At 55.3% G+C, this 26,164-nt stretch overlaps 2 protein-coding genes across 3 annotated transcripts in view; one reads left to right on the top strand and one right to left on the bottom strand.

Annotated features, from left to right (window-relative positions):
* Positions 1 to 4,078, bottom strand: part of GPLD1 (glycosylphosphatidylinositol specific phospholipase D1) — a 62,155-nt gene extending 58,077 nt beyond the window's left edge. For both annotated transcript variants that reach the window (XM_056132515.1, XM_056132516.1), the window contains exons 1-3: positions 3,968 to 4,078; positions 3,305 to 3,387; positions 1,957 to 2,012 (exon numbers count right to left, since the gene is read on the bottom strand). In XM_056132515.1, the coding sequence (XP_055988490.1) occupies positions 1,957 to 2,012; positions 3,305 to 3,387; positions 3,968 to 3,999 (171 nt within the window). In that variant the 5' untranslated portion in view covers positions 4,000 to 4,078. The remainder of the gene's footprint in view (positions 1 to 1,956; positions 2,013 to 3,304; positions 3,388 to 3,967) is intronic.
* Positions 4,079 to 7,515: 3,437 nt separating this feature from the next.
* Positions 7,516 to 25,841, top strand: ALDH5A1 (aldehyde dehydrogenase 5 family member A1). Its single transcript, XM_056132133.1, has 10 exons — positions 7,516 to 7,842; positions 10,437 to 10,520; positions 11,134 to 11,304; positions 13,493 to 13,609; positions 16,676 to 16,819; positions 17,689 to 17,832; positions 20,205 to 20,363; positions 23,062 to 23,231; positions 23,915 to 23,973; positions 25,448 to 25,841. Exons 1-10 carry the CDS (start codon positions 7,516 to 7,518, stop codon positions 25,651 to 25,653), a joined length of 1,581 nt encoding a protein of 526 aa, XP_055988108.1. The 3' UTR covers positions 25,654 to 25,841.
* Positions 25,842 to 26,164: the final 323 nt, after the last annotated feature.

Raw genomic sequence — 26,164 nt, 5'->3', positions numbered from 1 at the left:
AGCATGTTCATCCCTGTGCCATCCTTCTGGTCCCTTCAACTTGACTTAGAACATGTTAAATGGACACACATGCTTCTCCTTGGCATTTGTCATAATGAAAGATTGATGTCATCCCAGAAGGCCACCAACACTTAGAATGCTCACGTGGGTCTAGAGAGATAACACAGTGGGTAGGGCGTTTGCCTTGAACACGGTCGACCTGGGGTTCTATTCCCAGCATCCCATATGGTCCCCTGAGCACCGCCAGGAGTAATTCCTGAGTGCAGAGCAAGGAGTAACCCCTGTGCATCGCTGGGTGTGACCCAAAAAACAAAACAAAAAAAATAAAATAAAATGTTCACATAACTCCTGTGTTAACTAAGGAAGACAGGAGGTACTTTGCCCTGCCTTTGCTCATCAAATCCCTTGTCTCTTCTACATCTCCGTGTGTCTGCAGTTTCTTTTGCTCCCACCACAACCTGGTCACCTTTGGGGTGACCTCTGAACTTGTCAGCCTGGCCACTGAAGTGGTCGCATAGGAAACAGCCTGACAGATGCTGACTGGCTGCATCGATCCCCACAGATGGGCAGAGTTTTTGTATGATCTGTGCAAGCCCGGCCAGAGTTCTGTGTTTCTAGCTTGATCCTCTGTTAATCCATCCGGAGCGTACATAAGACTTTGGCTTAAGAGGAGGAGAGAGAGAACAGGAAGGAACATGCCTCTCATAGAGGGAGGCTGGGGGTGGGGGGAGGGTGAAAGGTTAAAGGATGGTGAGAGGGAAATAGGGGACACTGGTGGTGGGAAATGTGCACTGGCGGAGAGATAGTGCTGGATCGTTGTATGACTGAAACTCAACTATGAATAGCTTTGTCAGGGTCTATCTCACGGATATCCAATTTAAAAAAAAATTTTAAACAAAAGTAACGTGGATTTTATGCCTGCTTCAATCAGCTTAATCAATGGCTGAATAAATAGTAGTACTCCTACATAAAAAAAAAAAAGACTTGGACTTAAGAAATGAATAATGGGGCTGGAGAGATAGCACAGCGGGTAGGGCGTTTGCCTTGCACGCGGCCGACCCGGGTTCGATTCCCAGCATCCCATATGGTCCCCTGAGCACTGCCAGGAGTAACTCCTGAGTGCCGAGCCAGGAGTAACCCCTGTGCATTGCCTGGTGTGACCCAAAAAGCAAAAAAAAAAAAAAAGAATAATAATACAAAGAGCTGAGGAGGAAATGGTGTATTGATTCATAAGGACGGTAAGAACCAAGCTGGCTCACATGGACGCTCCTTATTGCCATGATACTTTCTTTCCACAAGGTTAAACAGGAAGCGATGTGTTCACCATAAAATCATCAATGGTGGCTACCTGGTTGGTGGCTGTTTATTTTTCATTATAAATGGGGCAATCAAACATGAATACTGTTTTTTTTTTCCCCAGCAGGGTCTGTTAAACTGGCAGTCAAGGGAGTTAAAACAAATGAAGAAAGGGGGGGGGGGGGGTTGGAAATATAGCCGATTTTAGTTCTTTTACCATCTTGCCTCCATTCTAAATTATCAGGAGGTGAATCTGACCTGATTCTGAGGTGAGCAGAGAACATTAACCACTCTTACAAATATCAATATTTAAGAACCATCCTTGGGGCTGAAGCGATAGTACAGTGTGGAGGGTATTTGCCTTACCCATGCCCAACCCAGTTTCAATTCCCAACATCCCTCATGGTCCCCCGAGCACCACCAGGAGCGATTCCTGAGCACAGAGCCAGAAGTAACTTCTGAGCATCATTGGCTAATATAACCCAAAGAGCAAAAGAAAAAAATCCTTGTCTCACAAAGTCATTTAGCTGTAGAACCAGAAGAGTATATAAAGGGCCAGAATAGGGCCGAGTAATTTAGGAATGGGTAAATATATATGTTAGGATCTGTGGGAGATAGTTACAACACACAAGTGACTTTTTAAAATATCAAATTTCATACCTCCTTGTAGTTAACACGTCCGTTGTGAAGCTGAAGGAACTCTAGAGCCCTGTGTCCTGGAGGAATAAAAGCAGAAACCTAGCACGTTCAACTAAAAGGAAAACCACTCCCGAAAGATCACTTAACGGAAAAATGCGAACTTTTGAAACTTTGTTTTTTATCTTTTACAGTAGTATTAATAGACTTGTTTACCCCTTGCTGGTTCTGCTTTGCACCTCCTAGAGAGTTATGGTTTCTCACCCAACAAAAGAAAAGCCAGTACGCTGGCCGTATCTGCAATAGCCCTCACCCTCCGCCACACACCGCAATCCCATTGCACTGTTTATACTTTGCTTCACATTTTCCATGAGTCAAAAAAAAAAAAATCTACAAACACGCCTCATTCAAGAATCAAGTCTTTGTGCCCCGACTCACCTTCCTCCAAATCCCTCTGCCCTCACCCCGGGTTCACTGGCAACTGCCTGGTTCTGCCCCCCCCCCCACACACACACCTGTTTCCCACCCCATCACCCTTCTGGATCTTCTAACGCCAGTGATGATTCAAACTCCCCTTCCCAGAAACCAACTGTCACCAAAGCTACTTCGCCCCGGGGTCGCACATGCGGGCCTTGTACATTTCCAAGCATTGGAAAATGTTAAAGAACTGAAATGTCCTGTATTGCCAACCATAACACTCCAAAGGAGAGAGAGAGAGAGAGAGAGAGAGAGAGAGAGAGAAAGGGAATGGTTTCAGCCACAGAGGTGGGGGGCGGGGGGGGGGAGGAAGGGGGGAGGGATACTGGGAACATTAGTGGTGGAGAATGGGCACTGGTAGAGGGATGGCTCTTTGATCATTGTATGACTGAAACTTTGTAAGTATCACGAAAGTTTGTAAGTCTGTAACTGTATCTCACAGTGTTCATTAAAAAAAAAAAGAGGGGAGAGTTCTGGCGCGCGATTGCACAACGGGTAGGGCATTTGCCTTGCACATGGCCAATTCGGGTTCGATTCCCAGCATCCCATATCCCTGAGCACTTCCAGGGATAATTCCTGAGTGCAGAGCCAGGAGTGCATCACTGGGTATGACCCAAAAAAGAAAAAAAAGAAAAAAGAAAAAAAGTGAAATGCACCCTTCACTTCTGTCACAGTTCACCCCGAACCCCCTCCCCTGCCTGCCCTCTACTATTTACCTCTGCTTCATTAACTTCATTAACTCCAACTGCTTCCCCAGAGAAACACTTCAGACACCTCTGTTCTCTGGCTTCCTGTCCCTCTACTACTGCCCCCCACCCCCAAGCCCAGCACCCCAGCCCCAACACCCGCCAGCCTCTCTCATCTCTCTCATCTCCACGGCCCACGGCACACTCACCTATTTCGATGTGTGTGGAGATGCCGCACGGGGCCCCTCGGGGACAGAGCGCGCCCAGTCCCAGCAGCAGGCTGGCCCAGAAGCTGCAAGCAAACATGCTCTCATCACTCCTGCTTCACGCACTGCCTGCAACCCAGACCCAGAGCCCCAGCGATGCTGGGGGGCGGGTGAGTGACAGGAAACCCGGCCTGCTGCCCAAATAATATCACTTCCCCACAGAGTCAGCGGGCGTCTCCTCCCCACCGTTCAACTCCCCCAGAATAGCAAACACAGCGTCTACCCGGGAGAGCAGAGGGCCCCGGGATGAGTGACCCGGGCTCCAGGCCAACACTGAGCCAGACTTGCTCTGCATTTCTTTGGCAACAGGGATAAGGATTCGAGCAAAGCTGTCTCTAATTTTATTTTTTTAACTTTCTTGAGAGAGACAGCGACAGAGATAGAGAGAGATCCAGAGATATATACAGTACAGTGGGGAAGGCACTTGGCTTGCACTTGACCGACCCGTGTTTGGTCCCAGCTGAGTTCCACCCGGAGTTGGCCCTGAGCACAGAGCCAGGAGTCAGCCCTGAGCACCGCCAGATGTAGCTCCCAAACCAAAACAACAACAAACCCAGGAAACTTGCCCCCGCCGGGGCCCAGAGTCACCGTCTCCGGCCACCTCACCTTCCAAGCTCTGATCTGGGGCGCATCATCATCTTCGCACACAGGAACCCCCCCGGGGCTCCCTCAGCCCCGCAGCGCAGCCGCGAGAGCCAGACGGGCTGTGTCCGTGCCGAGGGCCTGCTGGAACCGGCTCCGCTCCTGGGGTTTGGCAACAGATACCAGCACGGGCCGCGGTTGCACAAGAGCAGCTGCTCTCGTCTCTCTGCCTCTGACCTATCGGCCCCACGGGGTCAGGTTCCTGCAGCCGGCGGCGCACGGAGGGAGGGCGGGAGTGCAGGCAGGAACAGGGGTGGGGGGACGGACGCAGAAATGACCAGATAAGAGGGCTTGGGCAGGCAGAGGTGGTAACTGCAGCTCCGGGGGAAGGAGGTGCACAGGAAATGGGATGTCATCAAGCCAGATTTCCTCTGGAACCCACAGCACAGTCAGCTGCCAACCCCCGGAGAGAAGAATCCTCGAGGAATCCACTTAATGATGACCAAGGGCTGGGGAGGGGCTGGAGCGATAGCACAGCGGGTAGGGCGTTTGCCTTGCACGCGGCCGACCCAGGTTTGATTCCCAGCATCCCATATGGTCCCCTGAGCACCGCCAGGAAGTAATTCCTGAGTGCAGAGCCAGGAGTGAGCCCTGTGCATCGCCAGTTGTGACCCAAAAAGCAAGAAAAATAAAGAAAGGGCTGGTGAGATCAGACAGCAGATAGGTGTTTGCCTTGCACAGGGCCGGCCTGGTTCAATCCCTAGCACCACACAGGGCCCCCTGAGCACCCCCACAAGTGACTCCCTGAGCACAGAGCCAGGACAAAGCCCTGGTCACCTGATCACCACCAGGTATGACCCAACCACTGGACCCCCTAATAATAATCCTGAGAGGCTGCAGAGGTAACGTAACAGGCTCAATTTACGCTTTGCTTGGAGGAAGCCCGGATTCAATCCTTCCACCGGCCCCACCAGGAAGCAACCCCCAAGCATAGAGCTAGAAATAGTCCCCCCAAAATACCTCTGGGCAGCCCCCAACAATAAACACCCCCCCCCCCAAAATCAAGGAAAAAATTCTCTCAGCTCGTCAGCAGGACATCTTGGATAATCATTAACCTATGTACATAAAGCAAATTTGGGTGGGGTTTTGAAGCAAAGGCGGAGTTCAGTGAGCTCAAGTTTTATTGTCCATAAGCTTCTAAGATTAATAAAAAACAACAATGTGAGCTCAGAGTGTGATATCTCTGTCTTCCAAGTGTCCTGAGGGGGTAGCTGAAGGGATTAGAATTCAGAGCAGGTGCCCAGAGAAGAGTGGGCTTAAGAGAAAGGAAGAAAAGGTCCCATTCATCCTTGCACCTCTGAGATCAGTACCCAGCTGGACTCTGGAGCCATCAGGACAACTGAGAGGGCAGACAGGAGCTTGGAGGGAACCGACCCCACTGCCAATGCCCTGCAGAGGACATTCAACAGCCTGACAATGAGGCTGGCATAAATTTCCAGGCCCTGAGCGTTTCTGCCCGGTGACAACTATCCTTCATATAAATTAATCACTTTCTCCATTTAATAAATACTTAACCATGTGGCCTAAACATTCCTTTTTTTTCCTCTTCTGGTTTTAGAAATGAAACTTTTTTCTTAAGGGTGGCATACCCAACAGTGCTCAGGGGGTTACTCTCGGCTCTGAGCTCAGGAATTACTCCTGGCAGTGCTCAGGGTACCATATGGGGTTCCAGGGATTGAACCCACAGTACAAGGCAAACATTTTACCTGCTGTACTAGCTCTCCAGCCCAAAATGAAACATTTTTTGTGCATGCCTATAAGTACATTTTTTGTGCTGTCCCGGGGTGCTGTTTTGCCTACACAGTCTAATGGTGAAGTCAGAAAAACGGCGGCGCGTGGAGGACCACTTGACACAGAACCTTAGAAAGATAAAGAGTGTCTTTTTGGATCAAGAGGAACAGCCACCGTTGACTTCACTTTTCTCGGCCTCAAATTCTTGCACAGAACCATTTTGCCCAGGACAGTTGAACTCGACTAGCACGTGTGGAGCGCTCTCTGCAGGCAGGAGGTGGAAACACACCCGTTTCTCGGTCCTGCGGTAAGACCATCAAGGCTTCCTGTCTCCCCAAGTTCCTTCAACAGACCCAGAAGGAAACATTGTCTCCATTCCCGCCCAGATTCACACGCATACACAAAGACTAAGTTCTGCACTTCCACTTCAGCCAGAGGTGAGTGACTCTGAGACAAAGTGGCCTCGGCTCAGCCAAAACAAAATTCAAAGTATCAAGTACCTGAACAGCTGTGGCCAGAGACTCAGCAAGAATCTAGAAAGGTCGATGCACCGGCCCGCGCGTCTCTGAGCCCGCCCCTCCCGGGCACGGGGCTGCGCATTCACTGTCCACCTTCACCAAGGCCACGCTCGCTGCCTTTTGTGAAGTTGGAATTTCAGACCGAAATGCCAGGGGGGGTGAAGAATGGGACCCAGCGGCGACCCGCCCACGGATGCTAATGACGCCCTGGTTGGTTTGATGTTTGACCCAGCTCCTGGGTGGCCTCGTTTTCATTTTTTGGGGTGGCTCGTTTTACTATCACTGTGAACGCTGCGATTTCCTGCTTTTAGCAGCATCTCACAACAGAACCACGGGGATGGGGGCGAGGGGAGGAGCCCCGAGGTGGTAGATTTTACAAAACCCTTTTACAAACACGCGTGGGCTGAGGTTAAGCAATTCCTCCAAGGTCGACCCAGCTTATTCTGAGCGGGGATCCAAGTCTTGTTTGCCTCCAAAGGCGCCTCCCTCCGGCCAATTAACAGAGAAAACTCCCAATCCCCCTACCCCAACCCCCCCCCCCCCACACACACACACCCACAAAATCACCCAGGCAGCAAAACGCCCGGGCGGAGCTCAGCGACTCAGGGAACCCACGCCCTCCCGCAAAGCTGGGCAGCGGCGATGAGCAAATGTGACCTTGCCCTTGGCGGCTGGCGCCCCGGGCACCCGCGCATCCCAGCCGGGAGTCCACTGCGGGGGTGATTTGATGGGGGAGGGGAGCGGTTGTGTAGAGCGCTCAGGCCACGGGATTGAGATCATCCCCGATGAAAGAGCAGCCGGGAGGGTAGCGCGGCGCGCAGGTGCCCGTCCCCGCGAGCCCCTCCAAGCTTCCTAGGTGCCCCCCCTGTCCCGGGCGTGGCGTTGCAAGGGGCAGAGAGGCCGACCCCAGCGCGCTACAGGCACGGGAGAGGGCCCGTTCCGGAGCGTTCCCAGAGCGTCCCGGGCGTCCCCGAGCGTTCCCGGCGCGTTCCGGACGTCCCCGAGAGTTCCCGAGCGCTCTTGGCGCGCCCCCGGGCGTTCCGGGCGCGTCCCCGCGAGTGCCCGAGCGTTCCCAGCGCGTCCCCGAGCGTTAGCGAGCGTTCCTGTGCGTTTCCGGCGCGTTCCCGAGCGTTCCCGAGCGTTTCCGAGCGTCCCCGCGCGTCCCCGGCGCCCGCTCGCTCCTCCCGCCGCCCCGACCCCGCGCCCGGGCGCGCGCCTTGCCTGCTCCCCGCCGCCGCCGCCGCCGCCGCCGAGTCTCGGGCCATGGCGATCTGCTTGCGGCTGCGGCGCTGCGGGGCCCCGCGCCTCCCGCCCGCGCCGCCCGCCCGCCGCCCGCGCCCGCACGCGCCCGGCCCGGCCCCGCGGCGCGGCTACGCCTCCGGGGGGCCCCCGGGCCGGTCGGCCGCGCTGCTGCGCTCCGACGGCTTCGTGGGCGGCCGCTGGCTGCCGGCCGCCGCCACCTTCCCCGTGCACGACCCGGCCAGCGGCGCCGAGCTGGGCCTGGTGGCCGACTGCGGGGTGCCCGAGGCCCGCGCCGCCGTGCGCGCCGCCTACGAGGCTTTCGGCAGCTGGAGGGGCGTCTCGGCCAAGGTGAGTGCCCCCCCCCGACGCCCGGCCGTGGCGGGGGCACGCTCGGACCCTGCCGCGGGGAGAAGCGCGCCTCCCGGGTTGGGGGCGGACGGCGCGCGGGGACGCAGAAGCAGGCGCGCTCCCCGCGGGCGGCCACGGGGCGTCGGGTCGGGGGTCCCCCCGCGCACTGCCCGGGGCCTCCGGCGGCAGAAAGTGGGCGAGTGGGGGCGGCAGAGCACAAGCTAAGAGCGCATGTGAGCAAAGGGGCGTGTGTGTGTGTGTGTGTGTGTGTGTGTGTGTGTGTGTGCAGGTGGAGCTTGAGATTATCTACCAGGAACCCGCTCGTGAGCAAGGAGAGAGAGTGTGTGTGTGTGTGTCTGTGTGTTAAGGAGTGTATCTGTGTGTTTGTGTGTGTCAATGTTAAGGAGTGTTGCATGTGTGTGTAGGTGGAGCTTGAGGGCATTTACCGGGAGCTTGCTTGTGAGCACGGAAAGAGTGTGTGTGTATGTGTGTGTGTGTGTTGTGTGTGTGTGTGTGTTGTGTAGGTGGAGCTTGAGAGCATCTACCAGGAACCCGCTTGTGAGCGACAGTGTGAGTGTGTGTCTGTATGTTTGTGTGTGCCTGTGTGTGTTAAGGAGTGTGCGTGCATGTGTGTGTGTGTGTGTGTGTGTGTGTAGGTGGAACTTGAGAGTATTTACCAGGAGCTTGCTTGTGAGCACGGAAAGAGTGTGTGTGTGTGTGTGTGTGTGTGTGTTAAGGAGTGTGTCTGTCTGTGTGTGTAGGTGGAGCTTGAGAGCATTTACCAGGAGCCTGCTTGTGAGCAAGGAGAGGGTGTGTGTGTGTGTGTGTGTGTGTGTTAAGGAGTGTGCATGCATGTGTGTGTTGGGGTGGAGCTTGAGAGCATTTACCAGGAGCCTGCTTGTGAGCACGGAGAGAGAGTTTTGTGTGTGTGTGAGTGTTAAAGAGTGTGTCTGTGTGTGTCTCTGTGAGGCCGTGTGTGTGTAGGTAGAGCTTGAGAACATTTACCAGGAGACCGCTTGTGAGCAAGGAGAGGGTGTGTGTGTGTGTGTGTGTGTGTCTGTGTGTGTGTGTCTGTGTGTGTTAAGGAGTGTGTGAGTGTGTCTGTGTGTGTTAAGGAGTGTGTGAGTGTGTCTGTGTGTGTTAAGGAGTGTGTGAGTGTGTCTGTGTGTGTCTATGTGTGTTAAGGAGTGTGTGTCTGTGTGTGCATGCGAGTGTGTGAAGGAGTGTGTGAGTGTGGGTGGGTGAAGCTTGGAGGCATCCACCAGGACACTCATGGACCTGCCCTGGGGTCCACAGGGCCGTGGGGGGTATCCAGGGTGCAAGCCCAGACTCTGCAGGTGCGGGAGAAGCACTGGACTGGGGGTTCTGAGGGCAGAGGGAAACCAGAGACTTTCTTCCCAGCCCAGTGAGTCATTTTCTGCCCAGAGGGGACCCCCCAGTGCCTTGCCTGCCTGGGGGCAGATTCCTGGGGGGTGTGAGTGGGGTGAGAGGGGAGAACTAAGCCCTAAAGTGGACACAGCGCAACTGTGTCACAAGTCCGGGATGGAGTGGGGCAAGTGGCAAGACTCCGGGGTGTGGGCCAAGGGGGCGGGCACGACCCAGTGTTAGGAGTCTGCTGCCTGTGTTTGCTTTGTAGGGGCCATAGGGCCACATCCTGCAGTGTCTGCAGTGCCAGGGATGGAACTCGGGGCCTTGAGCATGCTAGGCGCGCTCTGATCCTGCAGTGAGGGGGTTGGTCATTTTCTAGCACTGCCCTCAGGAGAAATAAAAGGTGCGCAGGTTGGTTTGGGGTTTTCCTTCCTCCGCCACAGGCATTAACAAGGCGACTCTTGTAGTTCTTGCAGTTTCCCATTCTCCTCTGGTCCTCGCGCTGTGTAAGTGTGGGGCTTCCTGCCCACGGGCCTTTGATCTTCCTTCTCTCCCCAAGCCAGCCTGCTCGAGATTTTCCCTTTTCATCTTTGACACACACAGCCCCAGTGACCAGGAGGCATCACGTTCTGGTCTCACACAGGGTGAGGGTTAGGAAGGGGAGGTGCAGGGAGCGTTGCTTGTAGGAGCTGACAGCGCATCTTCCCTGGGAGACTTGGTCTCCCTCATGCCCTCGAGAGAGAAGAGCCGGGACAGGGTGCGTGAGTCCATCGGAAATGACGGGCAGGGCCAGACCCGGGTCCAAGGGTCAGCTCAGGCTCTCAGCTCCAGGGGAACAGAATTCAAACCCGGAGCCCTGGGAAGGCACTGGCATGTCGATGTGAACTCGATTTGCTCGTGGCCAGGAAGAACCAAGATGCTTGTAGACGTCAGCTGCTTTTGCACAGATGCTGGAGCTGGAGTTCTGGGGCCCCTCGTACTCGAGGGCCCTTCTTAGGACCAGGATTCTTTGGATCCCCTTGGTTTTTGTGTTTTCTCGGGGGAGATCAAGCCCAGGGCCCCTCCATGCCAAGCACGTACTGTTTTGCTGCCGACCCACATTCCGGATCCCTTTCTGGCTTTGGAACAATGAGCTTCTTTCATTGTTTTAGAATGTCTCTTTTAGACGAAGAGACTCGGCATTTCATTCTTCCCATCCTTTTTTTTTTTTTTTTGCTTTTTTTCAGGAGAGGAGCTCTTTACTTCGGAAATGGTACGACTTAATGATACAAAATAAGGATGAGCTGGCCAAGATAATCACGGCAGAAAGCGTATGTTGTGGGCCCAAAAGCGTGACTGACCCTGAGAAATCGGCCGGGAATTCTTAGACTATCCTGGAACATCCTCTGATTTTGGTGCTGAAGCGACAGTGTCCATCCTTGCCCAGCCGTCAGATCTCAGTTACTGTGCCAGACACAGGGTTTTTCTCCTCCGGCCAGGTTCTCCCTGTCCCCCAGACAAAAAGTGCTCTCGAATTTAGTCTTTAATAAGATGCAAGAAATGGACTTTGGGGGCTGGAGCCATAGTACAGTGGGAAGGGCGTTTGCCTTGCATGCAACTGATCCGGGTTCAATCCCCAGCATCCCCTATGGTCCCCCAGGCATCGTCAGGAGTAATTCCTGAGTGCAGAGCCAGGAGTAAACCCCTGAGCATCACCAGATGTGGCCCCTTTCAAAGAAAGCAATAGACTTTGAGTGGAGCTGTGTGAATATTGCCTTTCCTTGGGGGTGACACATGTGTCTCATGTGTGGGCTCAACTCCCAGCACCCCAGGTGTGGTCCCTGGCACAGCGGCCACAGCCCAGCAAGCAGAGGAGGGGTGCTGCTCTGCCCGGTCTGCACCCTCTGTGAGTGACTCACCCCTGCTCTTTCCTGGCTTGCGCAGGGGAAGCCCCTGAAGGAGGCTCAAGGTGAAATCATCTACTCGGCCCTCTTCCTGGAGTGGTTCTCCGAGGAGGCCCGCCGCGTGTATGGGGACATCATCTACCCGCCCGCTAAGGACCGGCGTGCGCTAGTCTTCAAGCAGCCGCTGGGGGTGGCTGCCATCATCACCCCGGTAGGTGGGCGTAGGCGGGCGGTGCACCCAGGGCAGGGGACCGAGCCTGCAGGCACTCGCACACAGTTCCATCTTCCCTGTGAAGGGAGGAGCTCAGCCCCCTCAGTAAAGTCCCCTCATCCTTTTCTGGCTCCCTGATTGCATTGCTGGCTGCAGAGGTGCCTTTCCTGGGCCTCTGGTGTCCAGTGGCAGGGACAAGGGGTGGTGGAGGTGAGTGGGGATCCATGGGGGTGAGGGGTGGCAAGACTGAGTGCAGATAAGCATGAGAGAGGGGTGGCAGGAGTGAATGGGGAGAGCAGGGGTGAGGGGTGGCGGGAGTGAGTGAGAAGGGATGAACAGAGGTGAGGCATGGCAGGAGTGAGAGGAGGATGAGCAGGGACGAGGTGATGGGAGTGAGAGAATGTGCAGGGGCAAGAGGGGTGGTGGGAATGAGAGGGACTGAGCAGGGGTGAGGGTTGGTGGAAGTGAGAGGGGATGAGCAGGAGTGAGGGAATGAGCAGGGTTGAGGGGTGGCGGGAGTGAGAGGGGTTGAGCAGGGGTGGGGGTGGCAGGAGTGAATGGGGATGAGCAGGGGTGAGGAGTGGTGGGACAGGGGATGAGCAGGGGTGAGGGGATGAGCATGGATGAGGGGTGGTGGGAGTGAGAGGGGTTGAGCAGGGGTGAGGGTGGTGGGAGTGAGAGGGGATGAGCAGGGGTGAGGGGTGGCGGGAGTGAGAGGGGTTGAGCAGGGGTGGGGGTGGCAGGAGTGAATGAGGATGAGCAGGGGTGAGGAGTGGCGGGACGGGGTGAGCAGGGGTGAGCGGTGGTGGGAGTGAGGGGATGAGCAGGGATGAGGGGTGGTGGGAGTGAGAAGGGGTGAGCAGAGGCGAGGGGTGTTGGGAGTGAGAGGAAATGAGCAGGGGTGAGGAGTGGCGGGAGTGAGAGGGGTTGACTAGGGGTGGGGGTGGCAGGAGTGAGTGAGGATGAAGAGGGATGAGGAGTGGCGGGAGAGGGGGTGAGCAGGGGCAAGGGGTGGCAGAGGTCTGACTTGACCTAGGGCCTGGTGATGCTGGGTTCTGGGGCTCAAACCCCGGGCTTTGGGGCTTCTTGGCTTTGCCTGGCGCCTCAGAGAAGACCACACCCATCCCTCACAAAGAACTTGAGACAGGACACGGTTTTCCTGGGCACAGAAGTCACAGTAGTGTGTGCTTCCATGATGGTTGTTAGCAGTCCCGCACGCGGTGGCAGCAGGCCCCCGGCCAGGTGCGGGGTTTGAGAGTGTTGAAGTGGGAACCAGGGCCTTGCCGTGGGGGCAGTGGTCATCTGGTGGGTCCTGCACTGTCCCTCCTCTGTTCCAGCTGCTCTCAAGCTCACTGCCCCCTCCCTGCTCACCACGGTCACCCAAACAGCCCTGAGACTGACCCCGTGGACCCTCTGCATGACCACGGGCAAGTTACTAAACTTCTCTGCCTCAGTTTCTCCAGCTCTGCAGTAAGAGCAGTGAGGCCAACCTCTCTGAGTTGTAATGAGGATTGAGTCGGGCCTGACGTACGACTGTTTCCAGTTGTGCCTGCTCGCGCTGTCTGTTCTCAGTACTGAAAAAAAAGCAAAACTTGAAAGAAATATATCGATGTCTACAGGACCTTTAAGTAGTGGATGGAAAGAAATCAGGGCTGAAGTGATAGCACAGCGGATAGGGCATTTGCCTTATATGCAGCCAAACTGGGTTCGATTCCCAGCATCCCATATGGTCCCCCCTGAGCACCACCAGGAGTAATTCCTGAGTGCAGAGCAAGCATCAGGTGCTGAGCATCACCGGGTATGACTCAAAAAGAAAAAAAAAAAGAAAAGAAAAAAAAAAAGAAAGAAATCACCTGCCACTGTCAAACTCTCACCTTTGCCAATGCTTCCTCCCCAAAAGCCAATGAAATCCCGCTGCGCGTGTTTGTGAATCAAGTTTTAAATAAAGTTTTATCAAGACATGGCCAAGCCCATTGAGAGACCAACTTGGAGATCCTCCTTCCATCCTGCCACACCCAACTGGGAAAAGTCTGTCCCCATCATGCCTTATTTCCGAGTGTCAGCATCCTGCCTTGGGGAACCCCCATGTCTCAAGTCCAGTTTCTGGGGTTCCAGGGAAGATGTTCTCTCTGGTGGGGCAGTGAGATTCGACCCCTGCTCTCATGTACTCCCTCTGTTCTCTTGCCAGTGGAATTTCCCCAGCGCCATGATCACACGGAAGGTGGGGGCCGCGCTGGCCGCCGGCTGCACAGTGGTAGTGAAACCGGCCGAGGACACACCCTACTCCGCCCTGGCCCTGGCTGAGGTGAGCACTGTCCCCACGGGGGTCCCCGGGCACCAGCTCTGCCTGTACCACTGCTGCACCAAGGCAGAAACTAGACTTGCTCGTGTCTGTCTCGTCTATGTATTGCTTACACATGTTGGTTTCTTTTGGGTTTGGGGGGGCCACACCCTGCTGTGCTCAGGGCTGACTCCTGGCTCTGTGCTCAGAGATCACTCCTGGTGGAACTCGTCGGGAGGCCTTAGGCAGTGCTGGGGATCTAACCTGGGCCAGCCGTGGGCAAGGTGGGTGCCTTATTTGGCAATCTCTCTCATCCCCAGTGACATTTTCTTTTACAAGTCAAAGGCGCCTCCAGAAAGAATATTACTCCTTCTAGAAAAACCCGTGGCTGGGGACATTCCGACACCCAGGGCGGTGTGTATTTCAGCTCACCGTGAAGCTGTGCCAAGCAGAGCGATAGGACCAAAGCCTGGGCATTAAGTACCTGATACACATTCAGGGAACCCTTCTTCCCCTGGCCCTCCAGAGGTCAGAGGCCACCCACACAGTTCTTGTCTAACTCCCAGGTACATTCCTTTTTTTAAAAATTTTATTTATTTATTTATTCTTTTTTTGGTTTTTTGGGTCACACCCGGCGATGCACAGAAATTACTCCTGGCTCTGCACTCAGGAGTCACTCCTGGAGGTGCTTAGGGGACCATATGGGATGCTGGGAATCGAACCCGGGTTGGCCGCATGCAAGGCAAGTGCCCTACCCGCTGTGCTATTTCTCCAGACCCCCAGACACATTCTTGAGGCAGGGAGGTAGAACTGAGGTAAGACTTGTGCTCTGCGTGCACCTGACCAGGGTTTGACCCCCGGCACCACAAGTCCTCCCAAGCATGTGTGGCTACAGGGCTTGGCCCTGGTGGTCCCTGACATCACAGGGCCAGAGCGTCATCCCCTCCTCGGACCATTGACGCTGACCCGCTGGCCCACTCAGCCAGATGTCCTGCCGAGTGGCCACCAGATCCCCCACAGGCCACTGGTAAATTCTCTCCCCGCAGAAAATCAAACTGTTAGGGGCTGGTGAGAGAGTGTGAGGAGTGAGAGAGTGGTGAGGAGAACACTCTTCTTGCATGCAGCCAACCCGGGTTCGATCCCCGGCAGCCCCTATGGTCCTGAGCCTCGCCATGAGCAGATTCCCGAGTGCAGAGCCCAGAGTCAGCCCTGAGCACTGCTGGGTGTGGCCCCCAAAACCAAAACAAAACAAAAAAAACCCAAACAGTTATATTCTTCTCCTAAAGTATTTTATTAATTTTTATTAATGATTTTGATTTTATCGATTGATATCTAAGGCTCTCCGATTCACAGTCCTGTTAACGATGGGGTTTCACACGTCCAGGGTGCCCACACCACAGGCAGTGCTAGAATGTGGCCCCACTCAACCTGCACGCCGCCCCCTCAGACCCCCAAGCCTGAAGGGCAGGCCCATTCTGCAGACCAGCCCCCGGTTCTGTTGCCTTGGGCCATTGGCTGTTATTCCTTTACTGTGTTTATGACCCGCGTGGGAGGAAAATTCCTCTGTGTTGGTCCCTCTTCTGACTAACCTCTCAGCACGATGCTCTCCACATCTGGCTACATAGCAGCAAATTGCATGAGTTCTGTTTGTTTGTTTTTTAAGAGCCAAGTAGTATTCCACTGCGTGTGGCGATAGACAGATGGATAGATCTAGATGTAGATGTGTGTGGATGTGTGTGTACTAGTTTCTTGAGGAAGTCATCTGTTCTTGGATGGTTTCTAGATTCTTGCTACTGCAAATAGTGCTGTCTTGATCACAGCAGATGTCTTTTCAAGAACTGGAATTGGTGACTCCTAAGAAAGCTCAGTTCTTGGTTTTTTTTTTTTTTTTTTTTTTTTTTTTTTTTTTTGCTTTTTGGGTCACACCCAGCGATGCTCAGAGGTTACTCCTGGCTCTGCACTCAGGAGTTACTCCTGGCGGTGCTTGGGGGACCATATGGGATGCTGGGAATCGAACCCGGGTCGGCCACATGCAAGGCAAGCACCCTCCCCGCTGTGCTATCACTCCAGCTCCGGGTTTTTTTTTTTTTAAATTTTTATTTATAGCACAGCGGGTAGGGCGTTTGCCTTGTACTCCGCCAGCATGGCCGACCCGAGTTCGATTCCTCCTCCCCTCTTGGAGAGCCATGCAAGCTACCGAGAGTATCTCGCCCGCACGGCAAAGCCTGGCAAGCTCCCCATGCCGTACTCGATATGCCAAACACAGTAACAAGTCTCACAATTTGTTGTGAGATGTTACTGGTGCCCGCTTGAGCAAATCGATGAACAACGGGAGGACAGTGCTACAGTTATTTATTTATTTATTTATTTGCTTTTTGGGTCACACCTGGCAATGCACAGGGGTTACTCCTGGCTCATGCACTCAGGAATTACCCCTAGTGGTGCCCGGGGGACCATATGGGATGCTGGGAATCGAACCCGGGTCGGCTGCGTGCAAGGCAAACGCCCTACCTGCTGTGCTATCACTCCAGCCCCTGTTTTAATTTTTAAATGAAACACTGTGAGATAGAATTATAGACTTACACACTTTCATGATCACATTTCAGTCATACCATGGTCGAGTACCCATCCCTCCACCGGTGCCCATTCTCCACCACCAATGGTCCCGGTATCCCTCCTGCCATCCATACACCCCCCCCCCCCCCCCGCCTCTGTGGCAGGCACGTTCCCTTTTACTCTCTCTCCTTCTGGGTGTCATGGTTTGCAGTACAGGTAGTAAGTGGCCATCATGTTCGGTCTACCATCTACTTTCATCACGCGTCTCCCATTCCGAGCGAGCCCTGCAATCATCCAAGAATGAGTGCAGTCATTCTATGTCTGTCCTTCTTGGGTTTTTTTTTTCTTTTTAAAGTGTCCATGTTGTTTTCCCCAAAGGCCCAACCAGTGGGCCTTCCCACAAGCAGCGGATGCAACCCGGCCAGGTTGTTTTTGTTAACTGGTTTTGTTGCCCTTCCTCGTGTGATGAAGACCACGCTCTTTTCCGTTTTCTCGAACTGTCTGCTGCCCCCTGGTGGCTGCGTGTCCTTGTAGCTCGCGAACCAGGCCGGCATTCCTGCGGGCGTCTACAACGTCGTTCCCTGCTCTCAAAAGAAGGCCAAGGAAGTGGGGGAAGCGCTTTGCACCGATCCTCTCGTCTCCAAAATCTCCTTTACGGGCTCCACGGCTACTGGAAAGGTAAATACTTCATACTGAAGGCAACTTGTCATTCTAGTCATTCCATTGGGGGCTTGGTGAAGTTTTTTTTTTTTTTTCTTTTTCGTTGTTGATTTGGATCATACTGGTGGTGCTCAGGACTTCCGTGCTCAGGGATCCCTCCTGGCGGACTTAGGGGACCATACGGGATGCCAGGGATCAAACCCTGGTCAGCTGCATGCAAGGCAAGCACTTTACCCGCTGTAGTATCTCTGCAGCCCCCCCTCCTTTTTTTTCTTTTTTTTCTTTTTTTTCAAAAAATTTTGGGGGTTTGGAGTTCATGCCAATTTAACCAGCTAATCAGTGACTGAATAAATAGCAGTACTCCTACATAAAAAAAGAAAGAATTAGGATGTTAAAGACATCTTTAGATGCATAGTACAATATGTTTATTTGTTATGTGGATAATAAAAATAAAGTTGATCCTGGGGAAAAAATAATTGGGGGAGGAGGGGATTTTGCCTTACTTGGTAGTGCTCAGGGTTTGCTCCTGGACGTGCTCAGGGAACCATGGGGCCTTCTAGGATTGAACTGCAGTTGGCCACAGACAAAGCAGGTGCTCAGTTACCTGGTTACCTCGCTAGCCCCTCAACTCCCTGAGACACAGTGACACCCCATTATACTCTGGGATCACATCATCCCCACCTTTTCCATCATCCCCACCAGCGTCCCAGCCTTTTCGCACCATTGGGGAGCTTAATTTTTTTTATAAGGCCGCACCCAGAAGTCCTTGGAGCCACGAGGACAGGCCTGGCAGACGCCCCCTCTCAGCAGCACCCCCCCAGTCTGGGGGATCTTTCAGGTGCCAGGGGGTGGAGTCAGGTGCTTACGTGCTCCCGCCTCTGTTGCAGGTCCTACTGCACCATGCGGCCAACTCTGTGAAGAGGGTGTCCATGGAGCTAGGCGGCCACGCGCCCTTCATCGTCTTCGACAGTGCCAACGTGGAGCAGGCTGTGGCGGGGGCGATGGCCTCTAAATTCAGGAACTCCGGGCAGGTGAGGGCTGATGTGTGTGTGTGTGTGTGGTGGGGGGGCGTGGGCTAGCTGTGAGTGTGCAGAATCTCACCTCACCTCCCGGGAGGGAATTTGGGATCTTTCCACCATTCATTCTCTTGCGTGGGCTGGAGCGATAGCACAGCGGTAGGGCGTTGCCTTGCGCTCAGCCAGCCCAGCCAAGCCAGGTTTGATTCCTCCGCACGGCAAGCTACCCGTGACGTATTCAGAATGCCAAACACAGTAACATGTCTCAAAATGGAGACGTTACTGGGCCCGCTCGAGCAAATCGATGAACAATGGGAGGACAGTGCTACATTCTCTTGGTTGGCTCGGGGCCACACCCAGTGGTGCTCTGGGGTACTCGGTGCTCAGGGGTCACTCCTGGCAGTGCTCGGGGAACATGCAGTGCCAGGAATCGAACTGGGGTCGGCCACTTGCAAGGCAAATGTGCTGTCTGCCCCGCCCCATCATGCCATCTTACCTCACTGACTCTTTCCCAAGTATTTTGTGCCTCCTGTCCCTGGCGGCTGTGCTGGGTCAGAGAGGGGGGGCGGGTGTCACCTCTGGCTTCCCAGAATGTCGCAAGCAGCTGACAGGGTTGCATTATAGTGTTTCCCGGGCGCCTGAGAGCTAGGCCAAGAGGCGAGACCATTGCGTTACTTGCAGCTGACAGCGGTTTGAATCCCTGACATGGCATGTAGCCCCCCCCCCCCCACCGCCCCCCGACCTCTGCCAAGAGTCACTCTTGAACACAGAGCCAGGAATAATGCCCCTTGAACACTGCTGGGTATGACTACCCCACAAATCAAACTGCATCTGTGTTGCCAACCATAATGACCAAAAGGAAAAAAGAGAGAGAGAGAGACAGAGCCAGCCAGACAGACAGACAGAAAGAAAGAAGAAAAGTGCCTGCCATAGAGGCAGGCAGGGGGTGGTGGGAGGGAAACTGGGGACACTGGTGCTGGGAAATGTACTCCGGTGGAGGGATTGGTGTTAGAACAAAGTATGACTTAAGCCTAATCATGAACAGCTTTGGAAGGGTCTGTCTCACAGTGATTCAATAAAAATAATTTTAAAAAATTAAAAAAAAAAAAAACACTGTCCTCCCATTGTTCATCGAGTTGCTCGAGCGGGCCCAGTAACGTCTCCACTGGAGACTTTGTTGTTACTGTGTCTGGCATATCGAATACTCTCGGTAGCTTGCCGGGCTCTCCGAGAGGGGCGGAGGAATCGAACTCGGGTCGGCCATGTTGGCTGCGTGCAAGGCAAACGCCCTACCGCTGTGCTATTGCTCTAGCCAATTTTTAAAAAAATTTAAAAATTTAAATTTAAAAAAATTTAATTTTTTTTAAAAATAAAGGGATGAAAAAACTAAAGGGATTAAAAGGCATTAAAAAAATCAAACTGCCCCCAAAATACAAAGTACAGAAAATTATATTAAAAAATATATATCTTATACATCATATGTATTACATAATATATAATAAATGTGCATGTACATATGTAAGATTATTTGTACTAGAACGTACTTGTGTAAGATTATTTGTACCTGATGATGGGGCTGGAGAGATAGTACAGCGGGGAGGGCTGGGCTTGTACGCGACCAACCTGGGTTTGATTCCCAGCTTCCCATATGGTCCCCCGAGCACCACCAGGAGTGATTCCTGAGTGCAGAGCCAGGTAACCTCTGTGCATCTCTGGGTGTGACCTAAAAAGAAAAAAAAAAGTGTCAAGTCTAATTAGTAAAGCTCGTGTAAAGACCTGAGTCTAATTCCCCAGCATCACAAAAAAAGGGGGGGGGGGGGGATATAAAAATGTCAGTAGAAAAAAAAATCAGTAAAGCTCTTTTTTTCAAATGCACCCAGCACTGTTGGGGTGCCCTGGTCCTCCCTGGCACCACAGGGCAAAGCAGTATTGTGTCCGCAGGCTCTTGGTTTGACTCTTGGGCCCAGCTGGATGAGAATTGCTGGTGGGGGCCCCCAGTCCTCCTAAGCGCCCTTGAGGGACCCCCTGCACCTTCTCCGCCCCCCCCCCCCCCCCCCCCCCCCCCCCCCCGCCAAATAGAGCTGACTTGGAAGAAAGATCTTGTGTCCGTTTTCTCATGGAATCAGATGCTCCCACGTCCTTGGAAGCTATGTAAGCTGCAAGCACTAAGTCAGCCGTTGACTGGTCATTGCCCGGCTGCTGGCCCTGGGCCACCGAGCACTGTCTGGGGGGCTTCTTGAAGCCACTTGACCAGACTCAGCTTCCGTGGTCGCCTGCTCTCTGCGCTCAGCTGTCCACCCTTGTTCCTGCGGCAGAGCGGAGAGAAGGGGTCCCCGGGGACACGGCCACGCACTGGACACCAGGCCTCATCCCCTCTCTCCCTGCAGACGTGCGTTTGCTCCAACCGCTTCTTGGTGCAGCGAGGCATCCACGACGCCTTCGTGAAGAAGCTGGCCGAGGCCATGAAGCAGCACCTGCACGTGGGGAACGGGTTCGAGGAAAAGACCACGCAGGGGCCACTCATCAACAAAAGGGCCGTGGAGAAGGTGAGTTTCGTCCCTTTTGGGGAGAGAAGCCCGTTTCCTAGTGCTCCCGGCAGCCAAGCTAGGAGAGAGCTTGCTTTGCCCCTCAGCTGCCCAGCATGGCTACTTGGAAACAAAGAACTCACATCCATCAGTTGGTACGAATGAGGGGGTGCCCTCGTCGGGCTGAAGCCATTGAGTCCCATGACATCTGTCCCTTTCTGTCAGGGTGGGTAATCTTGTTTCTGCCAAGGGGTTTCCTGATCTGCTCCTAGTCACAGCTCACTCCAGATTTTTTTTTGGGGGGGGGCGCTACTTTTTGGGTCACACCTGGCAATGCCCAGGGATTACTCCTGATGGTGCTTAGGGCACCATATGGGATGCTGGGAATCGAACCCAGGTCGGCTGCATGCAAGGCAAACGCCCTACCTGCTATGCTATCACTCCAGCCCCTCACCCCTGGCTTTGACAAGTACAGACACCCGTGCACAGATATGGTTGAAGTACCTGCCTTTCATTCCCAGAGGCTGCAAAACCAAAGTCCTTTTTTTTTTCCCTTTTAATCCCCAAAGCCAAGTTGCAGGCGTCCCCTAGAGGGCGCTGTTTCCCCAGCGTTTTCTGCAAGGACAGTTGAAGGATTTCCTGGTGAGATTTCAGGGCGAAACATCCTCTTTGTAAACAAGGGGGTTGTGTAGCCTCTGTGCCACCAAAGGGGAATTTCAGGAAGGAAAATCGCACGACATATTTACTAGGACAAGGAAAGGGCCAGGGAGGTGGGTCTTTTAAACAGGCTGTTAAATATAATTAATAATTTAGCCGTTATTCATAGAAAGTGGGGCTGGAGCGATAGCACAGCAGTAGAGCGTTTGCCTTTTGCGCGGCCAGCCTGGCCAAGCCAGGTTCGATTCCTCCACCCCTTTCGGAGAGCCCGGCAAGCTACCGAGAGTATCTTGCCCACACAGCAAAGCCTGGCAAGCTCCCCGTGGCGTATTCAGTATGCCAAACACAGTAGCAACAAGTCTCACAATGGAGACGTTACTGGGCCCGCTCGAGCAAATCCATGAACAATGGGAAGACAGTGCTACAGTGCTCATAGAAAGTAAGGCAGCCTGGCGAATAGGATGGGCTGTGGGCTCTGCCATCACTCAACTGAGTCTGGGTAAGGGGGAGGACCCCGATGAAGCCGTGTGAGGTGGCAGATGCTAAGGACCGAAGTCTCGGCAGCCTGGCAGTGCCAGGGAAAGCCTCGTGGGGCAGAGCCTTCTACCGGGATAGCCAATGGATAAGGACGCCTTTGCATGTAGGAGGCCTGTTTGAATCCCAACACCACCTGGGCCCCAAGCACAAAGCCACAAGTAGCCCACGAGCACCACTGGATATGACCGCAAACCCCCAAATAATAATAATAAATAAATACTTTATTGCCTTAAAAATACTAACCCTAATCTGAGCCTTCAAGCAAGTTGTAATCTTTCAGCTGATGGGAGGTGTTAAAAAAAAAACTGAACCAGGAACTGGAGCAATAGCACAGCGGGTAGGGCGTTTGCCTTGCACGCGGCTGACCTGAGTTCGATTCCCAGCATCCCATATGGTCCCCTGAGCGCCGCCAGGGGTAATTCCTGAGTGCAGAGCCAGGAATAACCCCTGTGCATTGCCGGATGTGACCCCCCAAAAAAAAATAAGAAAAAACAAAAAACTGAACCGGGCCAGAGCCACAGTACAGCAGGTGGGTAGGGTGTTTGCCTTATCCCATAGGAGTACTCGTGTTTGATCCCCGATCACCACTGCCACTGCTACCGCCCTCCTGTTGTTCATCGATTTGCTTGAGTGGGCCCAGTAATGTCTCCATTTTGAGACTTGTTGTTACTGTGTTTGGCATATTGAATATACTCTTTGTAGCTTGCCGGCTCTCCGAGAGGGGCGGAAAGAATTGAACCCAGCTTGGCCAAGCTGGCTGCGTACAAGGCAAACGCCCTACCGCTGTGCTATCTCTCCAGCCCACCAAGAGTAATATCTGAGTGCAGAACCAGGAACAGCCCCTGAGTATTACCGGTGTGGCCCAGAAAGCCCCAACCCCTTCCCCCCCAAAAAAGAAAAAAACACAGTGAAACAGTGTCTGCCAATTGCAATGAAGCAAAGCCCAATAAAGCATAGTGTGGTTGGATCAGAGCAAATGAAAGCACAGTCTAGGAAAGGTGGACCCAGAACCTGGGACCGACCCAGGACTGAAAGAACAGCGAATCCAGGGGGTCGTGTCAGGGTGCGGGGTGCCCTTCCATAACCCAAAAGATGAAAACATGGGGAGATTAAGGAACAGGGCAAAGATAGTGAGCACCGGGCTGGACCCATCCCCCCCTTCAGTGTCTGTCTCTGCAGTCGGGGTGTGCCACCAGAGGACGCCTTAGCCTGTTGTTTTTAAATTTCATCTCACAGCAGGAAGCCAGGCCCGAGCAGTAGCACAGCCGGGAGGGCATTTGCCTTACACAGCCGACCCGTGTTCCATCTGGGCCATCTCCTAGGGCCCCTTCCCCCAAGCCCAGCAGGAGGGACTCCTCTGAGTGCAGAGCCAGGCATGACCCCTGAGCACCACCAGGTGTGGCCCCCAAACTCCCCCAGGATCAAAAAGGACAGGTGAGACGCCTGCGTGCAGTTTCCTGCAGCTTCCAGCTGCTCAGGACACGGCTCCCCCATCCCCAGCGCTCACCTCTCCTTCTGCACACAGGTGGAGAGCCACGTGAAGGACGCCGTGTCCAAGGGGGCCACCGTGGTGACGGGCGGAAAGCGCCACCCGCTGGGGCAGAACTTCTTTGAGCCCACGCTGCTGAGTAGCGTCACGCAAGACATGCTGTGCGCCCAGGAGGAGACCTTCGGGCCTCTGGCCCCCGTGATCAAGTAAGACCCCCCGGGGGACCAAGAGGGGATAGAACGGGAGGTGGGGTGCTGAGAGAGTACAGGGATCTGCGCTCACCCTGCCCGGTCCCCCAGCACCTCCGGGTGCAGCCCTGCGGGGACCCCACCTCCTCCAGGCCTGAACAGAGCTGCATCCTCGGCCCGTTCGTTCGTCCGTCCATCCATCTGTCCCTCTGCTTCTACAGCAGGCTGAGCACTGCGTGGGCTTGGTGGACCTCGGGCGGAAAGATCCTGGGGGCAGGGGGGAGGGGGTATCTCCCAAGGGCTGATCAGGGGACCCCCCCAGGGCAGTGCTGGGCTAACCCTGCCCTCCGATGTCACTGTCTCTGGGATTTCCCGGGGGCTACACCTGATGGAGCTCGGGGTCTACCACGTGCAGGCAGGCAGACACCTCAGCCTGCACAGGAACCCTGCACGTTTGCACCGTGGTGTGTGTGTGTGTGTGTGTGTGTGTGTGTGTGTGTGTGTGTGTGTGTGTCCCGGCTTTTCTTGCTCTCCTCCGGGCACTGTGCTGGTGGCTGTGGAGGGGGGCGGAGGGGACCTGACCCCTGTGTCCTGTGCCCTGGGGTCCCGGCTGGCCCTGGTGGCTGGGGGGCGAGGGACCTGTCAACTGTTTCCTGCCGCCCTCCCCGTGGAGCTGCCCACAGCCCTTCGTCCTTTTGCAGGTTCAACACCGAGGAGGAGGCCTTGGCCATCGCCAACGCGGCTGACGTGGGGCTGGCAGGTACGTGCCTCTCCCCTACCCCCCCTACCCCCCAGCAGTTCTCACCCTCCCCCTCCCCTGCAGCTGCCCTTCCAGCCCTGCCCCGGAGCCTGGGGTGGGAGGCAGGGAGGGTGGCAGAGGTGCATGTGTGCGTGGGGCCCTGTTCCCCTCGACTTCTCCATGCGAGCAGACGGCTCTCGGCAGAGTCACCCGCACGCTGGTGACCATGCCAGGGGCTTCAGGCGGGAGAGACCTTTTCTCCCACCGGTTCCTGGCTGCCTGCAGAGAAATGAGGCACCCATGGGCAGGGGTGGGAAAGGGAGGGAGGGAGGAGGGAGGGAGGGAGGGAGGGAGGGAGGGAGGCAGCAGGCAGGCGGCCCCGTGTTCTCCTACTTTCGGGATGCTCAGGGGTGAGGGACCATGTGGCCCATTTCCCTGACTTGGGAACGCGCTCGCTCGAGCACTGAGCACCCCAGTGAGGGGACAGAGACAGACAGAGACAGTCTCTGCTTGGCAGAAGCGTCTCTCCAGGTCACGACAGAAACATGACAGGGGCAGACAGGCACGCGTTGGCACTGCCGGGCTCGATCCCACCTGCCGTCAAGGGCCACGGAAGGGAGCAGTCTGTGCTCCGGCCGCGGGTGGGCATGAGGGGGCCCGCACCCCAAGCTCAGCCTCCAGGGAGGGCAGGATCCTCAGTGGGCCCAGGTGGGTGGCTGAGCAGAGGGACCTGAGTCGGTTAAGGGGCAGCGGCCAGGGGCTGGAGCGATAACACAGCAGGGAAGGCATTTGCCTTGAACGTGGCCAACCCGGGTTCGATTCCCAGCATCCCAGATGGTCCCCCAAGCACCGCCAGGAGGAATTCCTGAGTGCATGAGCCAGGAGTAATTAATCCCTGAGCATCGCCGGGTGTGACCCAAAAAGGAAAAAAAAGGGGGGGGATGGGGGTCAGCAAGAGGGCGAGGAGAATGTGGTTGTCTGGAGAACACAGGAGAGGTGAGGGTTCGGGGCCGGGAGGTGGCACATGGCAGCCCCTTTGCCTCGCACGCGTGGGTACAACCCAGTTCCATGCCACAGTCCCCCTCGGCATGACCCCCCCCATACACCACATGCGGGGGGAGTGCGACCCCCTCACCTCCCGGCCTCCCCTTGGGGTCGCCGCAGAACAGAAGGAAACAGGGAAAGGAAGGAAGAGGGAAAAGCTGCGTGTGGCGATGGAAACCACTCAGGGGCAGCGTTTGGAAGCCCACGAGGCATTGAAGCCCGTTTTCTAGCTCATCAGCGTCGCTGACAGGTTTGGGCCAAAGCGGTTTGGGCAGAGAATCTAAGAGCCGAGAGGATGGTGGAGGGGCTGAAGGCAGGAGCCAGCCCCGGGGAGCAGGGGAGGCGGACAGACAGACACACAGGACCCGGCCCGGGTGGTACCGTCCGTGCGGGGCGTCGTGACGAGCCCCGTGACGAGCCCCGGGCACTGTGCGCTTTGTCCCGGCCACAGGGTACTTCTACTCGCAAGACCCGGCGCAGATCTGGAGGGTGTCGGAGCGGCTGGAGGTGGGCATGGTGGGCGTGAACGAGGGCCTCATCTCCACGGTGGAGTGCCCGTTCGGTGGCGTGAAGCAGTCGGGCCTCGGGCGCGAGGGCTCCAAGTACGGCATCGACGAGTACCTGGAGATCAAGTACGTGTGCTTCGGGGGCCTGTAGGCGCACCCCGCACCCCTGCGGAGACAGGAAAGCAAAAGGAAGAAGGAACACGACAGCCAACGGACCTTTGTCCCCGGGACACGCCACCACTGTCGGTGATTCCCAGCCAACCTCAACGGGGGCGGCTGGGGGATCCTGTGACCCCCCCCCTTCCCACCCTGTCCTCTCCCCTGACCATCCAAGGGACCAATCATGCCCGAGGCAGCAGCATTGGAGTCGTAGAAGGGCCCCCTCCTCCTCCTCCTCCTCCTCCTCCTCCTCCTCCTCCTCCTCCTCCTCCGCCGCCGCTGCCACCGCCGCCGCCGCCGCGGTCCTATCTGCCTCCTGGCAAGCCTGTGGCAGGCAGCCAGGCTGTCCTCAAAGCCTGGAAGGCCCCAGCCGTGCCCTCACGCCTCAGGAGCAAAAAGCAGCAGGACCGTGGTGGTGGGGGGCCCGGGACCCCTCAGGGCCACACTCTGCGCCCGGGGTCCGGGCTGTGTGTTTGCAGGTGCGGCTGCCGAGCTCACGAGGA

The sequence above is a fragment of the Sorex fumeus genome, unplaced genomic scaffold (assembly GCF_029834395.1).
Source record: "Sorex fumeus unplaced genomic scaffold, SorFum_2.1 ptg000094l, whole genome shotgun sequence".
NCBI classification, from domain to species: Eukaryota; Metazoa; Chordata; class Mammalia; order Eulipotyphla; family Soricidae; genus Sorex; species Sorex fumeus.
This window is presented reverse-complemented; position numbering and strand designations above follow the sequence as displayed.

Excerpts from the sequence above, each read along its gene's own strand:
- ALDH5A1 (XM_056132133.1), top strand. The coding sequence starts at position 7,516 with ATGGCGATCTGCTTGCGGCTGCGGCGCTGCGGGGCCCCGCGCCTCCCG. Across the intron at positions 11,305-13,492 it reads TGGCTGCCATCATCACCCCG|TGGAATTTCCCCAGCGCCAT; the intron begins GTAGGTGGGCGT and ends TTCTCTTGCCAG. Across the intron at positions 23,232-23,914 it reads CCTCTGGCCCCCGTGATCAA|GTTCAACACCGAGGAGGAGG; the intron begins GTAAGACCCCCC and ends GTCCTTTTGCAG.